Source organism: Manduca sexta, chromosome 13 (genome assembly GCF_014839805.1).
Source record: "Manduca sexta isolate Smith_Timp_Sample1 chromosome 13, JHU_Msex_v1.0, whole genome shotgun sequence".
NCBI classification, from domain to species: Eukaryota; Metazoa; Arthropoda; class Insecta; order Lepidoptera; family Sphingidae; genus Manduca; species Manduca sexta.
In genome coordinates, this window is record NC_051127.1 from 12,850,885 (window position 1) to 12,874,428 (window position 23,544).

At 34.1% G+C, this 23,544-nt stretch overlaps 3 protein-coding genes across 4 annotated transcripts; 2 read left to right on the top strand and 1 right to left on the bottom strand.

Moving 5' to 3' along the window:
• The first annotated feature begins 7,681 nt into the window (after positions 1-7,681).
• On the top strand, positions 7,682-13,957 carry LOC119189180 (complex I intermediate-associated protein 30, mitochondrial-like). The gene is made up of 5 exons (XM_037438220.1): positions 7,682-8,026; positions 12,152-12,369; positions 12,795-12,980; positions 13,390-13,534; positions 13,871-13,957. The coding sequence occupies exons 1-5, from the start codon at positions 7,726-7,728 to the stop codon at positions 13,948-13,950; spliced, it is 930 nt and encodes a 309-aa protein (XP_037294117.1). The 5' UTR covers positions 7,682-7,725; the 3' UTR covers positions 13,951-13,957.
• Positions 13,958-16,013: 2,056 nt separating this feature from the next.
• LOC115451111 (transforming acidic coiled-coil-containing protein 3) lies at positions 16,014-19,258 on the top strand. 2 transcript variants are annotated; one of them, XM_037438150.1, is made up of 2 exons: positions 16,014-16,281; positions 16,541-19,258. In XM_037438150.1, the coding sequence occupies exon 2, from the start codon at positions 16,607-16,609 to the stop codon at positions 17,573-17,575; it is 969 nt and encodes a 322-aa protein (XP_037294047.1). In that variant the 5' UTR covers positions 16,014-16,281; positions 16,541-16,606; the 3' UTR covers positions 17,576-19,258. The 2 variants fall into 2 exon arrangements, with proteins under 2 accessions (XP_037294047.1, XP_030035180.1); XM_030179320.2 differs by having other exon boundaries at positions 16,019-16,281; positions 16,536-19,258.
• An 828-nt stretch (positions 19,259-20,086) lies between these two features.
• LOC115451112 (probable cardiolipin synthase (CMP-forming)) lies at positions 20,087-23,026 on the bottom strand. Its single transcript, XM_030179322.2, has 5 exons — positions 22,430-23,026; positions 22,177-22,314; positions 21,669-21,884; positions 20,628-20,723; positions 20,087-20,368 (listed from the first exon to the last, which is right to left on the bottom strand). Exons 1-5 carry the CDS (start codon positions 22,853-22,855, stop codon positions 20,216-20,218), a joined length of 1,029 nt encoding a protein of 342 aa, XP_030035182.1. The 5' UTR covers positions 22,856-23,026; the 3' UTR covers positions 20,087-20,215.
• Positions 23,027-23,544: the final 518 nt, after the last annotated feature.

The following is a 23,544-nucleotide window of genomic DNA, read 5'->3' on the forward strand; positions in this document are numbered from 1 at the left end:
CCTGTCACAATAAAGACGTCAGTGCGTTATTGACTGTCAACGAGTTTGCATTAAATAATTACATATTTAACATTGGCGACGAGGATTTTACTCAATATTCTCGTAAAAAGTGTATTTACGAAAATATGGCTCAAACATTTGGTATTCTTACGACCTTCGACCACAATTTGCAAACTTGGCCAGAATACAAGGGACGGTTGCTACAATGGTTCGTCGCAAATGACGTCTCTGAAGCTACCGATGCTTCAGGATCCAAACGGCGTGCTATTTTATTAAGCGCACTCAAGGAATCCACGTACAAGCTTGCTGCGAATTTGGCCTTACCGAAAGAACTCATTTCCATCCCGTTCGATGACATATTGGGTCTTCTGGACGGGCATTTTGTGCCCAAGTGTGTGGTTTTCACGAGAGGTATAAATTTTATTCAGCAATCCAAGTCGAGGGAGAAACCTATCACCAATGGGCGGCGAGATTGCGTGGACTATCGGCAAACTGTGGATTTTTAAACGTGGAGGAAGCATTACGGGACCATTTTGTAATGGCAATGCTACCTGAACGGAGCGTGAAAAACTATTTGCTCAAGATCCAAAGAGTTTAACGCTAGGAAAAGCGGTGGAGTTAGCAGAGGGATGCGGTGTGCGCGTGCAGGCGCCTTAGCATCAACGGTCCCGGGAAAGGCACCGTCTAACAACGATCAAATACTCAAGATCGACGCCAAAAATAATTCTAGTGTTAAACTGTTGTGTTCGGTTTGCGGTTTTAAAATCATTCTTCAACTCAATGTAGATTCGCTAGCTATAAATGTAAAAGTGCAACGTTAAGGGGCATTTGCGTCGCATGTGTAAAAAATAATTTCTTGGCACATGAGATCACTAGCGGGGATGACGGTGAGTTGTATAATATTCGCACCTATAATGGTGAACCAATGACAGAGGTTGTCACTGTTCTAGGGAAACGGATCAGGTTTCAGGTTGATAGCGGGTCAGCTGTTACTGCGATTTCCGAACGAACGTATTTTAAATATTTTAAGGAAGTAGTGTTGTCCAAAACAACTAAGTATTTAATGTCTTATACTGGTCGACGTATTGAATGCGTAGGTATTGCAAAATTGCCGTTCACATATACTGGAAAAACATGTACTTTGAATGTGTTTATAATTCGTGATGGCGGTCCGCCACTTTTAGGGAGGGACTTTATATCTTTCTTCCGATTAGAATTACTTCCCGTCAATTTTTGTGAGAAAACCTCAGATTTAATAGTGCGCCTAAAGAATGAATTTCCTCGAGTATTCAGTGATGAGTTAGGGAAATTTAGTAAATATAAAGTAAAACTTAAATTGAAAAATGACGTAAAGCCAATTTTTTTTAAGCCGCGTCCCGTAGCCTTTGCTTTACGTGATAAGCTGGACAAAGAGATAGAGCGTCTAGTGTGCGTTGGCATATTGAAGCCCGTAGAGCATTCCGAGTATGCTTCGCCCGTGGTGCCCGTGTTAAAGCGCGACGGTTCCATCCGGTTGTGTGCTGATTATTCAATCACAATTAATAAACAACTATTGGTCGATCAATACCCTTTACCCACCGCGCAAGAACTTTTTACAAAGTTACAGGGGGTCAACAGTTCTCTAAGTTGGATCTTTCACAAGCCTACGCACAATGTGTATTAGATGAAGAGTCTCAAAAGTATACAGTTATCAATACTCATAAAGGGTTGTTTAAGTATACGCGCTTAGTATTTGGGTTGTCCAGCGCCCCGGCTATTTTCCAACGCCTCATGGAAAATGTTTTATCAGGTTTGGACGGTGTATTGTGCATGCTCGATGATATTTTGGTGACGGGAGTGAATAGGGCGCAACATCTAAGTAGATTGCGCACTGTACTTGGTCGACTACAGGACGCAGGCCTAACGCTCCAAAATGCCAAATGTGAGTTTTTAAAGAGGAGCTAGAATATTTAGGTTATGTAGTTGATAAGCATGGGTTGAAAAAGTCACCCAAAAAGGTTTCAGCAATATTAAACGCTCCAGTTCCAAAAGACGTTGCTAAACTACAATCGTTTTAGGTCTTGTAAATTACTATCGTAATTTTGTGCCTAATGCTTCATCAATTCTCAGTCCTCTATACGCATTGCTACAAAAAATTGTAAATGGTGTTGGACTCCAGAGCATAATGCCGCTTTTAAGAAAATAAAAACATGTTAGTATCGGAACAAGTTTTAGCTCATTTTGATACAAACGCAAAAGTAATTTTGACTGTAGATGCTTCTCCGACCGGATTAGGTGCCATTCTGTCACAAGAAGATGCTACAGGGTTGGAGCGGCCAGTATCATTTGCGTCGCGCACGCTGAATGTTGCGGAGCGCAGATACTCGCAAATACAGAAAGAAGCGACAGCCATCATATTTGGGGTTCGTCGTTTCCATCAGTATCTTTACGGCAGATCTACTCCTTTTGTTCTTCGAACTGATCACAAGCCCTTAATTACTATATTCGGGCCTCATCGCGGAATACCCGAGATTTCTGCAAATAGATTACAGAGGTATGCACTTTTCTTAAGTGGTTATAATTTTATAATAGAGTATGTCAAAAGTGCTAATAATAGCGCAGATTATTTTTCTCGCGCAAGTTTAGATGATTGTGAGTCATGTGAGATGGATGATCACGTAGCGCACGGAGTTTCAAGATACGTTGAGGATAAGGCAACTTATGTTAATTTTGTTGTAGACTCTAGCTTACCTGTAACGCTTCAGAGGTTACGCGAAGAAACTCAAAAAGATGTGATATTATCTAAAGTGATAAAATATATTTTGAATGGCTGGCCGAAAAAGTTACAGACGAAAATATACGTAAATTTTTTCTTTGTAGAGACCAACTTTCATTTGAAAATGGTGTGATCATGCGAGGTTTTAAGGTTGTAATTCCTAACGTGTTACAAGCAAGTTTATTGTCAGAGCTTCATAAATCACACTTAGGCATTGTAAAGTCTAAAGCTGAAGCTCGTAGTAGACTTTGGTTTCCGGTATCGACAAAGCGATAGAATCTATGATTGCTGGCTGTGAAATTTGTACACAGCTAAGACCGTCACCGACGCGGGCACCGCTTGCCGTGTGGCCACACCCGTTACAACCATTTTATAGAGTTCATGTAGATTTCTTAGGTCCTATTAATGGTGAGTTATTTTTTGTCATTGTGGATGCACATTCCAAATGGGTGGAAGTGTACAGAGTGAATTATACTTCTTCGGCCACAGTCATAGCAGAATTATACGATTTCATGTCACGATTCGAGGTTGCTTCACACGTTGGTTAGTGATAATGCTACATGTTTTGTTTCTGAAGAATTTACGAAATTTTGTTTAGCGAATGGAATATCGCATGTAACGTCGCCCGCCTATCATCCAGCTAGCAATGGCCAGGCGGAGAGCTATGTAAAATTATCAAAAAGGTATTAAATCCTGTTTGTTATCTAGTAGCAATTTAAAAGAACGTTACGAAAAGTTATTAAAATACCTTTTCGATTACAGAAATTCGGTTCATTCTACAACTGGGTCTTCCCTGCGCAGTTAGTATTTGGGCGGAAACTTCGTTCGCGCCTAGATTTTATTAATCCTATTTCACCGCCATCCCCTTCTGAATCTCTTACCAAATTTGTGAAACGACAACAGTGTTCACAGAGTAGGGCCTATGGAGGTTCCAACAGACAAAGTTTAAAGCGGGTGATGTTGTTATGTACAAAAATATGGAAATAAACAATTTACTTGGAATCGTGGCATTGTTACCAAACGAATAGGCAAATTAACATATTTAGTCACGGACTGTACGACCTTAGTGCAAGTGAAAAAGCATAAAAATCAACTCGTAGGAAAGTCTCTTCCTCCTATCTCTAATACCAGTGACGTCCTGGATTTTACGCCTGAACTTTACGAGACAGATACGTCTCCAGGGGGGACCAAGCGATTGTGTCGCAAAGTTGCACCAGAGAGAGATGGAGATAACGAAGTGGCACTACCCGAGGCTCCAGCTGGAGAAAATGAAGTGGCACTAGCCGAGGCTCCAGCCGAATTACCGCTTCAGCCAAACCTGAGCTCTGATGATGAGTTTTTTGAGGCTGTGACATCACATTCGGAAAACCAGTGCGTTCAAGATGGGACGTCAGGTTCAGAATGTCAGGTTGCTCACGAAACTGAGAATCAACTTTCCTCGGAGCAAAGGCCAGGTCAATCGGAGAGATTATTACGCCAAAAACAAAGAGTTGATTATAAAGCTTTCTTTTGTATGGACTTGTAATTTGTTATTTTAGTTTATGTTCTGTTATTTAGTTGTACCTTAATAATACTTATGTTATGGGGGAGAAATGTTATATATATGACTGGCAGGTTTAGACCTGTCACAATAAAGACGTCAGTGCGTTATTGACTGTCAACGAGTTTGCATTAAATAATTACATATTTAACAGTTATAAAACAAAAACAATAGGGGACCGGCCTGTGCTTGATATTGTACATTATTCTATATGTAATGGTTAATAATACGAAAAAAAAGAACTGCTGCGAAAACTGCATAAAAATTGGTTAAAAAATGAGCGAGCAATTCATATTTAAAATATTGTAATGTGCAGAAGCGGGCGCGATGTGGGGATATCGCTTCATCTCTTTCTTTTGCCTGCGTCGGAATTCCCGATGACGTCACGTGTGGGTATTTCGTCTCTTTTCTGTTTCTCGTAAATTACCCTTTCCACCGAAATTCAAAGACATAACTTGTTGATTTTTACGGTTTTAATAATTCTTTCTGTGTTGTAATTTATATTACATAAATATTTGATAATAGTAAAGAACAAAAATGAGTCCGGTACCCTATTGCCTGAGAAATGTAGAGGACACATTATATTCAATGATGCATTATAAAAATGTGTGTACATGGACATTCAACACAATAATAAAATCCTTAGAACTATTTGGTGTACACAAAATTCTACATATATATATATATATATATATATATATATATATATATATATATGTGTATATATATATATATATATATATATATATATATATATATATATATATATATATATATATATATATATATATGATTAAATTAATATGAGTGATTTATTTAATTAGCATTTCCAATATAATACACAAAACCTAATACAAAAAACAATATTTAAAGACTAGATACTGAATAATCTGAAATAAAAAAAACTCACCATCAAACTGCTTTCGTGAGACATTGCCAACACTTGTCAACTGGCCGAGCAGTTGCAGAAAGCCTTTATCATAGTCGGACCGTTGTAATGGCCGTACTACCATCCAGTCCCTCACACCGGGCTGTGCCGCGCCCTGATCTTAGGCTTGAATATAGCAGGACTTTTGTTAAAGTCCAGCCGTTGCAATATCTCTGGTGGATAAGATATTCTGATGGCTTGCCATCCTAAAACAATAAAACATATTTTGTCAAATGTGAAAACTAATAAAACTCCATAAAGAAATAAGGATAAGGTTTATCTAAGAAATGATTAAAAAATAGATAAAAACCAATTATTATAATAATCTCTTTATAAATAATATGTTACTAATTATAATTATTGAGGGTAGATTTATTATACCATTCTATAGATTAATGCATTTTATCAGTATAACATTATAACAAAATTAAGTATCACATTTTTCCATCTTACTACACGCACATCAGTCTGTGGCACTGACACTTTATTCACACTGAAGCAAAATGTTGACGTACATACTCCCATTATTGTTTTGTCCAGAATTCACATGATAAAATCTATAAGATTTAATAAATAACATTGAACTTATATGTTGAGTTGTTGACTGATACTTAAAAACTGATTATGCTATCAATAAAGTAAAAATCTGGTTATAATATTATCTAATCTTAAAGGGAAACTGGAGACATATGATCCCTGATATTCTGTAATATACACTTGCCAATATGTATGATTATAAAAGTACCCACCAATAAAAAAGGGTAAATTTAAAAAATATACATGTAATGCAAAAGTAGGAGTCCATGGTTCTAAACTAAATTATTTATTGTGAATATGGAAGCACAGTAATAGATTGACTATAAGGCTATAAAACTGTAATAAAATCTTTTGTTAATACAGTGGACTTTTGTCCTTGGTAGATAATTATCACTTGGTCTCCCTGAGCAGCAGGAAGTTCAACTCCCACTAGGTTAAAAAAATTGTTACACTCTTGTAACAAGTTTGATAATCAATAGGACACTGATAACAATTGTTCACATATTTCTATTTTTACATCAAAATCAAACAGCTGATATCCCTATATTACAATAAAAAAGATGTTAATATCCTGTACAATAGTCAAATTTTGTATAAACTAGATTATAAATATATAACTATATATTTTAATGTGTTTTTTTAATAACATTTATTTAAAATTTTGTGTGTTCTTACCTCAGAAATGGTTTTGTTATGAATAAAGATAAAAATGAAACCAATTATGAATGCCTTTTCACCTCAAAATCCATTAACAAGATTGTAAATTTTAACCAATGAAAATGTATATATATTAGATATTTTTAGAAACCTTTGATTAGAAATTGTAGGATTTGATGTAATATGTAAGTATTATAAATACAATCGGAGACACAAAAAAGGGACTCCCAATTTTCCCCAATTTCCCCTAAGCACTTTCAATTTGCGATTTCTGTATAATTTTCTTGATCAAAAATCAAAGTATACAATAAGTAAGCATTAGGTCTAATAAACTCGATTAAAACACTTCTTGAGTCTTATAGATTATTGAAAATAATCTAAATTATTAAGTTTTCCCAAATTTAAACATGAGCATATTTTAACAATGCATATTTTCATTGAGTTCAAATTATAATGAATAATATATTTACTCACCACACCGTTTTGGTTGACCATGCCCATTTTCAGTAATTAAAACTATAGTTACTTGGAACTGGATAACTATATATCCATATTCTATTCCAAATATTTAACAATTTCAGGTGCGTTTATAATTTTCTGTGCGAAGCTGATGAAGGTACAACTACGTAGAATACGTGGCGTGGAATGTTGTAAATTGAAGTAAGTGAAAGTATTGACCTTCTACTACAAAACCAGTAACCGGTAACCCCCACAATTTTATTATCAAAGCTTCGCGCGCCGTATGTACTCACTAGTCACTGGTATTGGCTAGGGAGACGGTATCACTCCGCATGCACAGAGAACATACATTTTTACATTTCAATATATAAATTACTAAGAATTGGTGACGAAAATTGACAGTTGTGTATGCACATTCCATAGGGGTGGCGGTTAGATAATATAGAAATTTTCTAATCGATTATAATATAGTCAGAATTTTATACGAATATCACTTATTTCCGCAGAGTAAAATCATCAAATAACTAAAACATTATATTTAAAACTTCCGTGCACCGATATACATTCATATATTTGTAAAGTAATTAGATAAAACCGTCCTTATAAATAAAATACTATATATACTCTGAAAAATATTTTATTGTGAGTATTCATGTAATAGCAGCAATCGAGTGATTTTGTCATTCTGACATTTATATCGATATAATCATAATCAGCTGTTTACGGATGTCACTTACCAATTCGATCATTCATTCATTCCTAAAAAGTTAGGTTATGTTGTGAAGTTATAAAATAAACAAAAAATAATTAATATTATATTTTAATCAGTTTATTAGACAAAGATTGCCAATGGCTTTATTTAGGAACACATCAATAATAAACTTCTGTAAAACTTATCGCCAATACTCAGTTTTGTGTAAAAAAGTAAACACAGATTTATGTTATAACAAATCGTGTTCTGTTATTGTGAATACACAAAGATGGTTGTTTTGGGAGAAAGATAGAAAAGGCGGCTACAATACCGAAATAAAGATGAGTAACTGGGAACATCTGAAAAATGGATACAAGGAACTTAAAAAGGAACTGAAACTCTTCGGGCAAGAAGTTAAAGAATTGTTTGAAATGGACCCTGTTCTTATTGCTAGACCAGGTATTATTGTTGTTAAATAATAACCGTCAAGCATATATTTTTTATGCAATTATATGTCTTTGTATAAAGCCTAATTGCAAAATGCACACATATATTGTATAACAACCTATAGTTATCTGTTATCTAATCAAATGACAATAAAAGTAGTCAATAAAACGTCATGTTTTATGAGATTATAGTCCAGTATATATATATGCGTACAATATGTTATGCTGAGCAGAATGTGATTCAGATAAAACTGGTATGTGCCTGTATCAGTAATAAGCATGCTCAACCGTGATAGTACTGCTAACCCATATAACACCCGCTTGCAGTGATAGATTGCTGTTGAATTTACTAATATGATGAATAAGTGTTTTAAATATTTATATCCCTTTACTTCCCTGTTTGATATTTCTTTCCTTTAGCGAAGACTTCAGAGGCAGATGACTCATTGAGGTTGTTTTTATGTATAATATAGTAATTTTTGAGTGTTTATGGACAGTGGTGATCAATTATCAGATGGCTTACATGTTCAATTTCGATTCAATGCTATAAGTAAAAGGTACAACAGCTTAGTTTGTAGAATATATTGTAGGTATTAAATCAATAATTTAGTAATTTCTGTCTGAAGGCAAATATTTAAGCTGTAATTTATTTTTAAGCAGTATCAGTACTGCCAGGTAGCTAGGACGTATTATCTGTATTGGCAACAAGAAAAATCTGTATAAGTATCTTCTGTATAGATTTTAGTTTTAGTGATCTTTTTCTTAGATCCCTTGACTACTATTTTCTAATTCAAAACCAAAACATACATCTATATAAAAAAAAACGGTATAAATTGTCATTTAGTGTAAAAATATTTATAAAAATCTGCATCAATTTCAATTCTGTATCAGCTAAATATCTAAATAAGTAATTGGTGCTGCCTAGTAGGTATACAGATAAATCAGCATACCTGGCAACACTGATAAGTATTTTATCTTTAAAATCCTTCATTCCGGTTTATTTGTTCACTCATATTAGTTCTCTACTCCCACAAGCTTATCTGTGGCTGCATGTGTTATTTGTGTTTATGGTAGTCGACAATTGTCACATTTCAAATTAAAAATATCCGTTGCACTTTGATGAAAGTATTTTTTACGTTCGCTATTTCAAACTTCAGCAACTTAATATATAGGCAGCTGAAATATTAGTCGTTGTAACAGAAATAGATATTCAGAATAACGAATGTTTAATATTGGGACACTCGACTCACTCGTGCGCAAGGAAACTAACAGCTTGACGAAAATTTATAACAAGTTTAGTAATTTTTTAAAAGGTGATAGTGAGGGTAGCAGTGACGATAGTAAACAAAATATGTTGTCTGCGAGAGGCTCTAACACTACTGATGACCATTATATTACGTCAGTATCTTCGGTGGGTGATCTGATGGCAATGTCACCAAAGAAGGAACTGTCGGACCATTCGGACGAAACAAGCGACCTGCTCACGGGTGCAGACGTTGGCAGTATATGCGACGTTACCATGCAAGACCTGCCATTGTATGACGACAATGTGTTCATCGACTCTACCAGCTTGGACTACCTTGTAAAATGTGCAGAATCGAACAGAAACCACAATCATGTAGACCGCGGCAAAGAAAGTTTGTTTGTGAAGTTCGACCCGTTGTATGCCAGGCAGAATTTATTACAGTCTGATTCTATACATAATGAAACCACTTCGGACTCGACTGAGTGCGACGTGGGCTACGAGACAGGCAGTGCTGCATCAATTTATGTTGACAGTCACGTTGCATCGCCTAAACATTCTTTATCTACTGGTTCCATGCCTACAACGCTGGGTAAAGATAAACCAACACAGGTGGTGCCTCCTGTTATCAATAGTGATGTAACAAAGTCAGGCACAAGCCAAACACGATCCACTCCAGCCCTTGTTCGCAGTGTATCAGCTATACTCACTCCACAAGTCACTACTGACAGATTGATCAGCATCTCGGGAACACTCCTCCTACTGCAGCTCCTAGAAGTCCCAGAGTGTTCAACTATAACTCACAACAAGTAGATCGCCTTCAATCACTAAGAGTTATACTTCAAAAACAAGACCAAGAAGTTTTACAGCTCAGACAAGACAACAGAGAATTAAAATCATTGCTTCAAGAAATTGAACATAAACACTCAAGAACCTTAGAAGAATTGGCATCTAGTGTCAAGAAACTTACTGAAGAAAAAGAACACTTCTTAGAGAAGGAAAATAAACTCCTTCAGCAAGTCAATGACAAAATATTAAGTAACAAACAAATGTGCATTGTTATGGAAGAATATGAGAAAACTATATCTTCTCTAATAGGTGAACAGCAGAGAGACAAAGTTGCCACTCAAGAAGCCATGGAGAAGTTAACTAATGAGAGAGACCAAGCTTTGAATCACCTTTGCAGCATGGAAAGCTCTTTCAATGACCTTTTAGCCAAATATGAAAAATGTAAAAGTGTCATCCTAGAGTTTAAAGACAGAGAAATAGTATATGAGCAAAAGATTACTGAATATGAAGGGGCAGTTAAGAAATATGAAGGATTGTATGGCAATCTAAAGCAGGTCACGTCAGATAGCCTAGCGAAAGCAAACGAAACACTGGAGAATGTTAAAAAGAACCACAGTGCAGAAATTACTAAACTGAATGCTATAATCAAAAAACATGAAATTACTATTGCTTCACTTCAGGAATCTTTGACTCAGAAGAATAGGGACAATGAAGAACTCACAAGAATATGTGATCAGCTCATCAACGAAGTCCGCTAAACATGACCAGTATTATATCTAAGATATTGCATTTTTGGTGCTTTTCCAACCCATCGTCTTATTATATGTTTGCGTCCAATAATTACTTTTGTGAATTCCTGTGATTCAACTCAAGTGCTCTTGCTGTGATGAAACTTTGTACATAGTTATCATTTATTATTGTGGTGTTTTTGGTGTTTTAAATTATATTGGACTTATTTCTTAATTTTATATTATTTACTAATTTTTAATTTGGAAAAATAAATCCAAGATTGTTTGTACCTTTTGACTTGACACTATTCCATGTTAACTGAATGCCATTTGTCCAAACAATTCTATTAAAAATATTCATTTACTAATATAATGGTAAACAAAAACATATTTAGTAAACAACTTGAGTAATAATAATGTTATCATATTTCATTTGTCTTGACCATAAAAGCAAATTAAATATAATTATGTCTAATGGATGTTTAACAAAATTAAATCTGTTGTGACAATTATTTTGAATGTTTGTATGTTCTAAGACATTATTGTAACCTGTAGACACTATTCGTTTTAATAAAATACATTATTTAGATATAGCCTTTGTCTGTGCATTTATCATTTTTTTGTTTCAACATGGGCATGCTGTAACACTGAATAAGACTTGCATTGATGTGTAATTTTTATTCAGTACAGGTCTTACAGCCTGCATAGATGACTGCTAATTGCTGAAAACATTACTGATTTACTGTTGACTTGCTCATAAGCAGTGGCGGCCCTAAACGACGCGAATCCCCAGGCGAAAGCAAAAAGAAACAGACGTGAGGCCCCGGGCAGAGTAAAAGAAAAACGTTCCCCTATTTAAACAGTCTCGTCGGTAAGAACGTAAAAAAAAGGTCCTGCGAGGCACCGCGCGCGGCCTCTGTAAGCGTGAGGCCCTGGGCGGTTGCCCGGTTCGCCTCCCCCAAAAGCCGCCATGGCTCATAAGTTTACACTATAAAAAGAAATATTAGCACTAAGCCCACCCTACAAGACTTTTATTATCAGCATCAAGGTCTATAAGAGGCTTTTAGTCTCACAAACATTTAGCTTAGTGCGCAAATAGAACTTCCGGCCCTACGATTTACACCCGGTTCACTAGCCGTTGCGCCATGAGGGCTATCGAAAATTCACTAATTATAATAAATGTGAAAATTTGTTCAAATTTTTCGATGTTTTAAGGCATACTCATAAACGGCTGAATAGATTTGGAAGCACACAAAGATGAACATCTTAATGCTAATAATAAACCTAAAAACAATAATTATAAACGCATTCAATTAAACACTCAACAACACATAATGTAAGATTTCTATAGCTGTTTAATATCACGATTTCGTTCTAGGTGAAACTGATGTCGTCTGGTGTTTCAACGATCCTAGTGTACTGGATAAATTCGTAACCACCAGCGACAGTGACCACAATGAAGGTTTCAGTAGTTGCAGTTTTGAGATGAGCCCAGCAGGCCGGGGCAACTTCCACGGCTATTTAGACACAAGAGTGCCAAAAGATGGCCGAATTAAAAAGGCTGGCTACTGCGGAATTCGGTCGAAAATTATTAGAGTAAGAATAGCGTTAAATTTCATGCTAAAAATATCGGAATTAGGAAACACCCAATTGAGTGCATAACTCAGGCGTTTGATGTGTTCCAAGATTATTAGTGCTTTACAGTCTCGCTTTGATTGACAGACATATTCACCTTTTCACCACTTACGTACTAATAAAATAGGATTTTTGAATTATTTTATCCTACATAGATAGATACAGTATAAATTAAAAAATATGTATATATACTTATACACCTATTTTACAATGTCTATATAAATGTTATCTATCAGACGTATAATACAAACAATACTAAATGCAGTCTTTATATACCATTTATTTGGAAGCTTGGCTTTTGTACTTGGTCGCTCTATTTTATTTGACCATTCTCGTTTTCTCAAACATCGTAACAACGAGCCCTAAAAGTGTTTTTTTTTTTTAAGAAAGCATTTAAAAGGGCGACGACGTATGATTGGCATCTGTACAACACTTTAGTTTTAAAAATACGCGGTGATGGTAGATCCTATCTATTGAACATCTCTTGCGAAGGTTACTACGATATCACTTGGAACGACATTTACCACTACGTACTCTATACTAGAGGTGGACCTTACTGGCAAATAGCTAAAGTAGGTAGTAGCATCGAGAGCTAAACTTGCAGTCGATGCCTAGCATGGTGATTAACAATGTTATGAGATAGGTACACAAATATTATTAATAACTTAAAATAGTTCAAAAGGAACTAGTGTCCTCAATATTTGATTACTTCTCTGAGTTTCGAAGTCACTGTTAATGTTTGGGCACCTTTAAATAGCTTTAAAAATACCCGTTTAATTTTAACTGTACGCTGCTTCAGAGTGGCATATCAGGTCGGGCAGTGACCTCGCACGACCACGCGGTGATCAGCTTGAAATCTTACTTTTTTTTTATTATTTTAATGAAAGTATCTTCTTCAATTCAGCAAAGCATCATCTCGGTAGGCTCTTATTATTCCCTTTTTAAGCTAGTAGAATTCACATAATTATATAAAACTTACAGATTCCTTTCTCAAAGTTTGTCCTGGGATCGAAAGGGCGATTACAAGATAAACAAACCCGAATTCGTTTTGACCGAGTGACGCATTTTGGAATTTCGTGCGGGGATAAAATCGATGGTAGATTCAATCTTGAAATAGAATACATTGGTAAGTTACCTAATTCCTTATATGTAAAACAATAAAATTAAGTTCGAAACTACATGTTAACAGTTAATTATTTCCTCTTCAACACTACTGGGTGTAAAAAAAGCTGCGCATGACCCTGCGTGCAAGTCCATTTTAGGTAGCGGTTACTTGTTGGGTCATGTTCACCTTGCTTGTATGCTTATTTTAATGCTATCGAGTTTATTACAAATAGCTTATTACATTGTTAATTTAGATACTTATTTACTTTTTTTTTTTTGTTCGAAATGATGACAAAATGGACCAGAACAAAATTATACCTCCTTATATTCATTGTAAATTTGCAAATATTTGTTGCAGGTTTAGAGTTTGATCCTACGCATGATGAAGAATTTGCTTATGAAATGTATAGAACTGATAAATATATTGTTGGTGTATAAATCGTTACTTACTGTTTTTTTTTATTTTGTCTTTGTCCACATACAACTATTGCACTAATGAACTTGATTAAATACCTCGTTAGAATAATGCTTAGTAACGCTGGCCCAAGACCAAGAAATCCGAGGTAGGTAAAGTCATGTAACTTGATGAACTTATCACTTGGGGAAAATGAACACTTTATTTTCAAAAATAATAATATTATACTAGAAAATTTTACGTATTGTGAATGCGATGTCTATAATGCAGAGTATTTAGAAATAAGTAAATAATTCATCAAATAAATTTAGCTAGGCTCTTTACCAAGAATCATAAAATCGGCAACAAAAAGACATTTGGGTCTATCGGATTTTCGATTGAAATAGGTTGGCGTTGCGCGGCGCGGCGCAATATAATGAAGATACCTACCTACGTTATGAATTCTGTATCTTTAAGATGTTTGTTTTGTACTAATCACGCAGAAATTCTTTGGAATAGTAAATATTCTAGTAGCAATGTGGGGCAAATTATGGAAATGAGTGTCTTTTTGTCGACAGGTATTACCAGAGGCGGCTTTAAAAACCGGGCGCACAGTAAAAAAAAATCTTGCGCTCCTTTTTTCCAGCGACATTTTTTTAGGTCTCAAGTGTATAAGTACCTCTGACGGTCCCTAGAGCCTTCGGCGCCCTCTCTCGATTTGAAATTGGCAACCACCAAGCCCACTCTACTCTACACCCCGCACTGCGTATTACATACGAAGCAAAAGCTTTTCCGTATTGGCACCTAAGCACATAAACAACTAGCTTTTGCCCGCGGCTCTGCCCGCATGACAAGCTTTTTCCGGGCTAAAGTTTTTTTATTATAAAAATCACTCTGTTTAATTTCCCGGAATACAAAGTCGTCAATGTTCTTCCCAGGGTCTCAAACTATCTCCGTACCGAATTTCATCTAAATCCGTTGGGTAATATTTAAGTTTAACGCTTTCAGTCAGGCAGATAGATGTGGCTGGGGTCCTTGTTTTATAATAGGTACATTTTTAATAGGAACAATTCCGTCAAACATAATTGCATAGCTTTAACCATTTACGCACCACACACAACGGAAGCTCTTAAATGTAATAAATTTTCCCTGTTATTGCAACATTTTTCATAACTGCTCCCCTGCTATTTGGCATAGCGTGATGATATATAGCCTATAACCTTCTTCGATAAATGGGCTATCCAAAACTAATTTTTCAATTCGAACGGGTAGTTCCTGAGATTAACACGTTCAAACAAACAAACAAACAAACTAATTTAAAAGCTTTATCTAATAGCTGACGTAGTTGTATTGCTTACGAGATACGACTGCCGAACTGAATTCTCGGGTTCGAATACTGAGGCGATCAATGATACTGGGTTTTTCTGCTTAGTATTAGCCGGAATTCCGGAGTCTGGAATTGTGCCCGATAAATAATAATGGGCTCGCCCACTATTATATTATATACAGGACCTAACATATGTGGCGAAATATGGTATATAATTACCTTTGCCTATCCCTACAAAGGAAAAAGCATCTTTCAATTACAAAGACTACAATCACTTTTATTAGTAGGAAATTGAGACCCTTACGTGGAACTTGGAAGAGTTATACCTATTTCTTTTACCTACCTTGCTAATATCCCGTAGACAAATTATTTAGTGACTAATCGAAATCCTGCGCCGTAATACCTGTACGATTTGAAATTAGTCAAATCATTTTCACAGATTTGTATTGTCTAACATTTCAGTCTCACCCTGAATATAATTCGTATTTCGTAAAATGAATTTCTGAATTTTCAAATTACATATAGTAATGGTATAACATTGAATTTTCATACGGATATAGTACATGTAATATAACAACTTTTACCTTTTAATTTTAGCTATCGTTAAAATTATTCGATTCTTTTCTTTTAAAATCGACTAAAATTCATCATTATGTCTCCTCTAATTTTACTTGATGGGAATGTCAAATGGAATTTTCATACGATTTGAGGAAGAAAATTTTATTTTATCTACCTATGTTTATGCTGTCCTTTTCACACTAAAGATGAATGCAATTGGCCATTTCTGTTCATACTCTAAAGTCAACCAGTTTGCATTGCTTGCATTCTTTGCACAGAGTAATAAAAAGATTGATTCTCTGTTACAAAATTGGTAATTGACTGATGTCATCATCGCGATCATCGTCGTTGTATTTTTTTGTTATAGTTTGGCAAATGTTTAATAATTTTATGTGAAGATCTAATTTGAACTAATATTTTTTATACCTTACAAAGTGGTGTCTCAGTGCGTTGTCTGCAATTAAAGTGCGTATGGTCCGAGGACATTGCGGTAGGTTACTCTATCAACCAACGCAGATATTACAATATTCTTCGTATATGTTTCTTGCGTGGGATGTGCATATCCATCTACGTATTTTACGAACAGTAAAACCTTTCGGTCGCCAATAGCATATGCAGATTTATGATATAATAAAATAGTGGAATATTTGTTGTGTGTACCTAATTGATTCCACATTCTTTGACATTATTTCCGCAACGGAGTATTGAACCGTTAATTAATATTAGTTTTTCTTTTATTTCCAGAGTAGACCATGTGAACATTATCAATCCAAAAGCAATTGATTTTGGAATCAGTGTAACCTGTGTGCAGTACCATGTCTGGTACGGAGCAGAACATTGTGAACTCAATGCAACAATTATCTGTGCAACCAAGTATTAGTGGTCCCACTGAGAAACCTACACAAGTGGTCACACCAGCCGTGAACAGGAGTCAGCCTTCATCTGCTAAAGTCACCCCAGTGAAGGCTAGTACTGTCTCCCCAGCAATAGCAACTATTGATCGACTTCTTAGTCTTGGTGCTAACATCCCTCCACCACCCCCAGTAATTACACGCACTTCAGATATGGATCCTCATACTGTAGAACAATTACGAGCAGTGAAAGAGCTTCTAACAGCACAGGAAGAAGAGGCACAGAACTTAAGAGATCTTAACCATGAACTAAGGGAGAGATTAGAAGAATGTGAGGCTAAAATTAAAAAAGTTACAGATCAAAATGAGGAATATGCAGAAAAAGAAAAAGTTCTTTCTCAAAGGGTGGCTGAAAAGGTTAGAAACAATAAGCAGATGAGTGTGGTGATGGAAGAATATGAACGTACAATCTCATCGCTTATTGGTGAGCGTGAAGCAGAAGCAAAAAGATGGAATGATGAGAGATCCACACTCATAAGGGAGCGAGATGAAGCAGCTGCTCATCTAGCATCTATGGAACATGCCTTTAATGATGTTCATACAAAATATGAAAGATGTAAAGTCATAATACAAGGATATAAAGGCAATGAAGAGACTCTTAAACGAACTGTTGAAGAAAACAATGATGCTATTCAAAAACTGGAGGCTAGATATGAAACGCTGCGGCAACATGCTATGCAACAACTTAATAAAGCTAATGCAGAATTGGATGCTGTGAAAAAAGCACATCAGGCTGAAATTCTAAAACTTAATGCCATGCTTAAAAAGAGTGAAGTTCATGCCTCATCACTCCAGGAGTCTTTAGCACAGAAAATTAAGGACAATGAGGAACTGACGGCCATATGTGATGAGCTAATCAACAAGGTCGGTTAAAGTATTAATCATTCAACATACTCATACAGTTTTCCTTTTAACTAACATGCATTTTGTATTTGTATGCATATTAATATATAGTGTAATATGACAATTACACAGAGCATTATGATCTTGGTGTAACACAAGCGTTAGTACTGTTACCATTACTAAAAAACTATATTATTTTTATAACGAATAATGTGCATTATTTTTTTATATTTTGTGCAATCATCTTGTGTCAGTTTATACTTTTGTACAATTATTATAATTTTAAGACCTAATTTTCTTAATTTTTTTTACATTATATTGACTGTTATCAGTTTGAGGATTGAAAATTATAATTCAGTAAGTATTTAACTTTTTGGTGCCTGACCATTTATGAACATTGTGTTTTGTAAATATGTATGCTTTAATTTATGCTCCAGTAGGGATTTTTCTGCCTGAAGGCATTGGACCATGCTTTTTGCCAGCAAATGAAATGTTTTATCCAATTTGATTACTCACCATTAGTTGTATTTCTCATCCAAAGAAAATGTCAACATAGAGATTTTTATTATGACTATAATGTTATGTCTTGGGGGTTATAAATCTTCATTAGAACTAGCATGCCAGCCACTTGCTGTTGTATCAAATGCTATAATCACCTTTTATTATTTATTGTGGATGCTCCACTGTAGTTATTCCTAACAATTAATTAGCTGCCATATTTAATGAAATTCTTTTAAATATAATTTAACTCTTGTTAGGTATTGTAAAGCAATGTATTGGCTTAACATAATTTATAATACTATAATGTATAAAATCCAATTAGGTAGTTTACTAAATGGTCAATGAAAGTATATAATTGGTGAAAATGGTCCGAAAATGATTTTTTCCTCTAGTCTTTTGTATTATTTACAGTTTTACCAACTTTTGTTTGAACTTTATGACATAAATAATTAATTTTTGTCTTAAACACAGTAAATATTATAAGCAATAGCTATGACATTAACTTAAAAATACAAAAAAAGGCTTAAATACATAGTAAGTAGCTTTATATGGAATAATAAATGAATCAATAGATTTAGGTCTTTATAAAAATTATCATTTATATGATTTATAGAGAGACAAAGTACATACCAAAAATGTAGTTGGTTTTGTCACAATGAATATGGACAGATTGTTTCAATTGGTGTTAGGATTTATACGGAAACATGGATAGAGACTTGAATAATATAATATGTATGTGCCTTTCAAAATTTACTCTTCACCCTCCAGTACCGTTCGGTTGATGAATCAACATTCATAAAATGATGTACCAGTACCATTGTGGGATCCAGTACTGATCTAGTACAGTGATATTTTTTCGACCAATATTTCTTTTTGTGGAATAAACCCTACTAAAACACTAACATGTAAAATTCCAACATTCCACATTACATTATTTTTATAAATATTTTTGAATTTCCCTTCAGTTTTCATGTTTGTTATTGTCAATGGTAACTCTTTGTATTATGGCTTTTCCATTTTGATAAGTTCCACCACGTGATAAACAGAAAGATTATTCTTTTATTCCACAATGAAAGCAGATGGCTGTATTCGTTTTGGGTAGTTTAAGTATAATCTAGTAATACCACGTATTTTTTTATAATTTTATGTTTTGTATTCAAACCTGCAATTTATTCAAACGGATAAATAAAAAATAAATTGTTTCCATTTGTATATTGTGTTTATTTTAACATTCTGTACTTTATTTTAATTAAATTATTATATGAACGATTTTATTAGTGTAGTGGTACTTTGTAGTTTAGTTTGGCTATGAAACCCATATTTGAATGGTTTTATTCCAAAATTGGGCTTAAAATAAGTAAAAACATTCTGAAAACATCTACTCTTATTTCGTTATTCGTTAGTTAGTTATCGTCACTTCATGACATGGAAACAAGTTTGAAGAATTTATTAGCAAAGTAAATAAACTTGGAATTATTCCCCAATTTTAATTGGAACTATACCATCAATCTTGATTTATTTTCCATTTAAGCTTTAAGGGTCATGGGTTTGTTACATAGATTAATTTGACTTGCTCAGCAAGTTATTGTTCAATATTGTTCTTGATATTAAAAAGTAGGTAGTATAATTCGAAAGGCTGGATATTTTAATTACTTTTTCATTTAATGAGGACTTAGAGAATATTTATGGCCTCAAAAAATAGTCTTAGCTTTTTTTTAATCTGTTATATGCAAATATGTGAAACAATGACTGACTCGGCGGCGTAGTTTTGCTGCATGCGCAGTACGGTAGCGTTCTGAGGTCCTGGGTTCGAATCCCGAGACGGGCAGTGATATTTGGGTTTTTCTGCTCAGTCTAAGCCTGGAGGCTGGAATCTGTGCCCAATATGAGAATAGGCTTGCCACCTATTGCATCATGTATTAATGGAGGTAAATCAAATAAAATGTATGTGTCTCGATCATAAGATATGTCATATAAAAAATATCCAATGGATCATGGTCATGTAGGTATATCATCAGCAACATAATGTAATTAAATTCATTTTTATACCATAGTATAATTTTATTTACATTATTATACACATTTGGCGAATAACTTGTTCCGCTAACACATTTGGAAGACTAGTGTAAAAATATACATGTGAGAACAAATATTTGCTTATACAGGAAATCAAGACCGCTTCTTCAAAAATTTGTAAGTGTCCTTACTAACTAGGTAACTGACAGCCGAAACTACTGTGGAGACAGCAGTGACGCCGCACAAAGCATGCAACAAGGGGTGGTCTACGTAACCAAACACAGGCGAGGCGAGGGTGGTGCCAACCTGAAAAGAAATAATTACAGTAAAATAATTCAAGCCTTTACGAGATAGTCTTTTAGAAATAACTACATTTTTAATGTATGTAATCTTATAATAAAACCTTTTCATATTTTTTATTGTCATAAAATAAGTATAGCTTCTGCTGTGTAATACTGATACTTTAAAGGATGTATAAAATATTAAGAAGAAAATAATTGCAGGAATATAATTCAGTCATACTCTACTATCCTGCGTGTGTATTCCGTATTGAGTGAACACTCACCAATAAAAGTTGTACAGCAGTATTGACTTTGCTTATAAAGGTGGGTGCCAGCTGAGCTGTTGCGTGCGTCACGTCGAAGTATCTACTCAGCGTTCTCTGCGAACAATGCAATTAATAATGCTTATTATGATAACAATGTGCCACAGTTGCCATTTTCAATGCAAAACACAAATGAATAATTTATATAGAAGTGTGATAGAGTGTAGTTTCATGAATTGAAATTATTATAATTAACAATCCTTGGATATTATGTATAAACAACACTTATTCAATTAAAAAAATCATTCTATGTCACATTACTAATCTTACAAAATGTTATTGCCATTGAGGTAGTTACTTATATAACTATTATTTATTACAATGAAAAATATTTTAAGTCCATTTTCATACATTTTGTTTCACCTTTAATCTGGGTAACTAAACAAGTATTGGCAAGTAAAGAATTTAAATTCACGTCTAGTTAGTGATTAGTTCTCGCAGTTGAAAGAATAACGTAAAAATAATTAATAATCATGGATATTTCGGCCTTTAAAATTTAATATGACGAAATTTTTAAATTTATATTCTTTACTTGCCAATACTTGTTTAGTTACCCAGATTAAAGGTGAAACAAAATGTATGAAAATGGACCTTGAGGTATCGCCTTAATAATAGATACATTATTTTGACAGTGGATATTTCAATGTTGGAGAGTCATTTTGGGGAAATTATGTTCTATATACAATTGAACTGAAACTTTTGCTGTCCATTTTACATCATACTTAAGATTTTGATATCTGTTAAAATGAGGAAGCAATAACAAAAATATAAACATTGTCATTTTTTGTTCAAACTTAATTTTACTTTACATTACATACATGAATTATATAAGTATCTAGAATGCATCTTGATAGAAAAAGAAATGAAGAAGTTCTAAAATGTAAAATATAGTTTATTGCCTCTTTTAAAGTCACAATTTGCCCTTTACAACATTAGAAATTTCTACCATTGACATTTAAAAATACCAACTGATCAAGAATAAAGCTATATAGCTATACTCACAGGAGGTGGCAGGCTCATATATCTTATGACAAAACCTGCAATAACTAAGGCAGCATCACGGCCCACAATTAGCAATGTAAGTGCAAGTGGTATCAAGTTCTGCCATGTCAAGGTTATAAATAGTGTTGCTATGAGAACTTTATCAGCCATAGGATCCAGGAATGAGCCCATTTTGGTTGACTGTCCTTTCCAATTTCTTGCTATCCATCCGTCCAACTGGAAAATACAATTTAGGAGTTAGAGGCAGTTATTAAAGTTCGCTCTAGTGTGTATTGTGACTATCGCCTAATATGCACAGGTAGCAGAATATGACAAAAATAAAAATGAGATAAATGTATCATTCTAGTACTAATCAAAATGGTAGTAACTAGGCTACTGAGTTTAAGAAATTAAACAGTGAAGGACTGTGTGCCTAAGATTGTTCATAAAATGACTCCATGGCAGCTTGTAATGTATTTGTCCATAAGATTTAATAAGTAATAAACAATTGCATGTATGGATAACTCACTAAATCTGTAACACCAGCAAATACCAAAAGGCCCAATGCAACATTGTAATTATCTTGCAGTATAATATAGCCTAGATATGGAGACATCACTATCCTTGTGACACAAAGGATATTTGGTATGGTAAATGCATTTTCTCTCTGAAAAAATTAAGAGTAATAGTTATTATATATAATTATATTTTTGGTTAACAAAACTTAAGGTTATATAAAAAGTTATTGAGCAATTTTATGCATTAAACATTATATGCATTACCTCCACGACTTCTTCAAGTTTCTCTTTAACTTTATCTCTGGTCTCCAATATGTCTTTTATAATGAACTCCTTTTTCACTTTTAATTTTTTGCCTGTAACTTCTTTCTGGTGCTTTATATCTCTAACAAATTCCTCACCTTTTAGCCTTATTTTCTGCTCGGTGTCCTTTAATTTTTCTTTCCTCTGCTCGAAGGCATCCTTTAAGGCTTCGGCTTTTTTCTCAAAGGTTATGAAATGTTTGTTTTTATCTGAAGAGTATGAACAGACTAGAGTTGAAACTTTTATTTGGTGTCTAATAGCCTGTCGTTTATGACTAATAATTATTGTATATTGTCGATTCAATATGTTACGGTCTCGTAAAAAGCCGGGTCGAGTACAGTAAGATGTTACATGTTTGAGCAAATTATATCTCGTAAATACTTCCATTATTTTTATTGCAACTAATACTTCCCGTTCTTTATTTTTATATAATCATTAAGTCTAATTCTATGATTATGCTAGTTTGAAAACAAATGGTTATTTTTTGCCAAGAAACAAACCACAATTTTGTAATATAAAAATAAAAATAAAAACGAGATACTTTATTATAATTTTATCTTGGTAAACAAGGATGGCATGCAATATACTGGATTTGCTGATCCGTTTCATTGCACGCAGTAAAGATTCAAGTTTTCTGTCACTTTTTTGAAACAATATAATTTATTGGAATTTGAAATTATTGATATCGACCCAAACACAATATATTTAATAAAAATTATTCAGTTGAAAATAACAAATTATTAACGCACCAAAACTAATTTCTATAAGATAAAAATGGCTGAGAGCATAAACTATCTCAATCTAATTATAATACAGTGATTTTTTTTGGTTCACACACCATGTCACTTATAGTAGGGATGGGGCATATTCGATAGCAAGACACTAAAATATATTTAAGAAATATATATAAAAAATCTACATGACTGTCAAAAGCCTTTTCATATAAGACATGTATGCAACGATGTCCAGCTTACTTTTCAAAACTTTGTCATACAGTTGGTTTTTGATGAGTAATAATTATAACGATAACATTAATGCAGCTCGAACAGAGTAGGACGAATTAGTATGCATACAGA

Excerpts from the sequence above, each read along its gene's own strand:
- LOC119189180 (XM_037438220.1), top strand. The coding sequence starts at position 7,726 with ATGGCTTTATTTAGGAACACATCAATAATAAACTTCTGTAAAACTTAT. Across the intron at positions 8,027-12,151 it reads TGTTCTTATTGCTAGACCAG|GTGAAACTGATGTCGTCTGG; the intron begins GTATTATTGTTG and ends ATTTCGTTCTAG. Across the intron at positions 12,981-13,389 it reads CTTACTGGCAAATAGCTAAA|ATTCCTTTCTCAAAGTTTGT; the intron begins GTAGGTAGTAGC and ends TAAAACTTACAG.
- LOC115451111 (XM_037438150.1), top strand. The coding sequence starts at position 16,607 with ATGTCTGGTACGGAGCAGAACATTGTGAACTCAATGCAACAATTATCT.
- LOC115451112 (XM_030179322.2), bottom strand. The coding sequence starts at position 22,855 with ATGGAAGTATTTACGAGATATAATTTGCTCAAACATGTAACATCTTAC. Across the intron at positions 21,885-22,176 it reads TTGCTGGTGTTACAGATTTA|TTGGACGGATGGATAGCAAG; the intron begins GTGAGTTATCCA and ends TGTATTTTCCAG. Across the intron at positions 20,369-20,627 it reads CTGCTGTACAACTTTTATTG|GTTGGCACCACCCTCGCCTC; the intron begins GTGAGTGTTCAC and ends ATTTCTTTTCAG.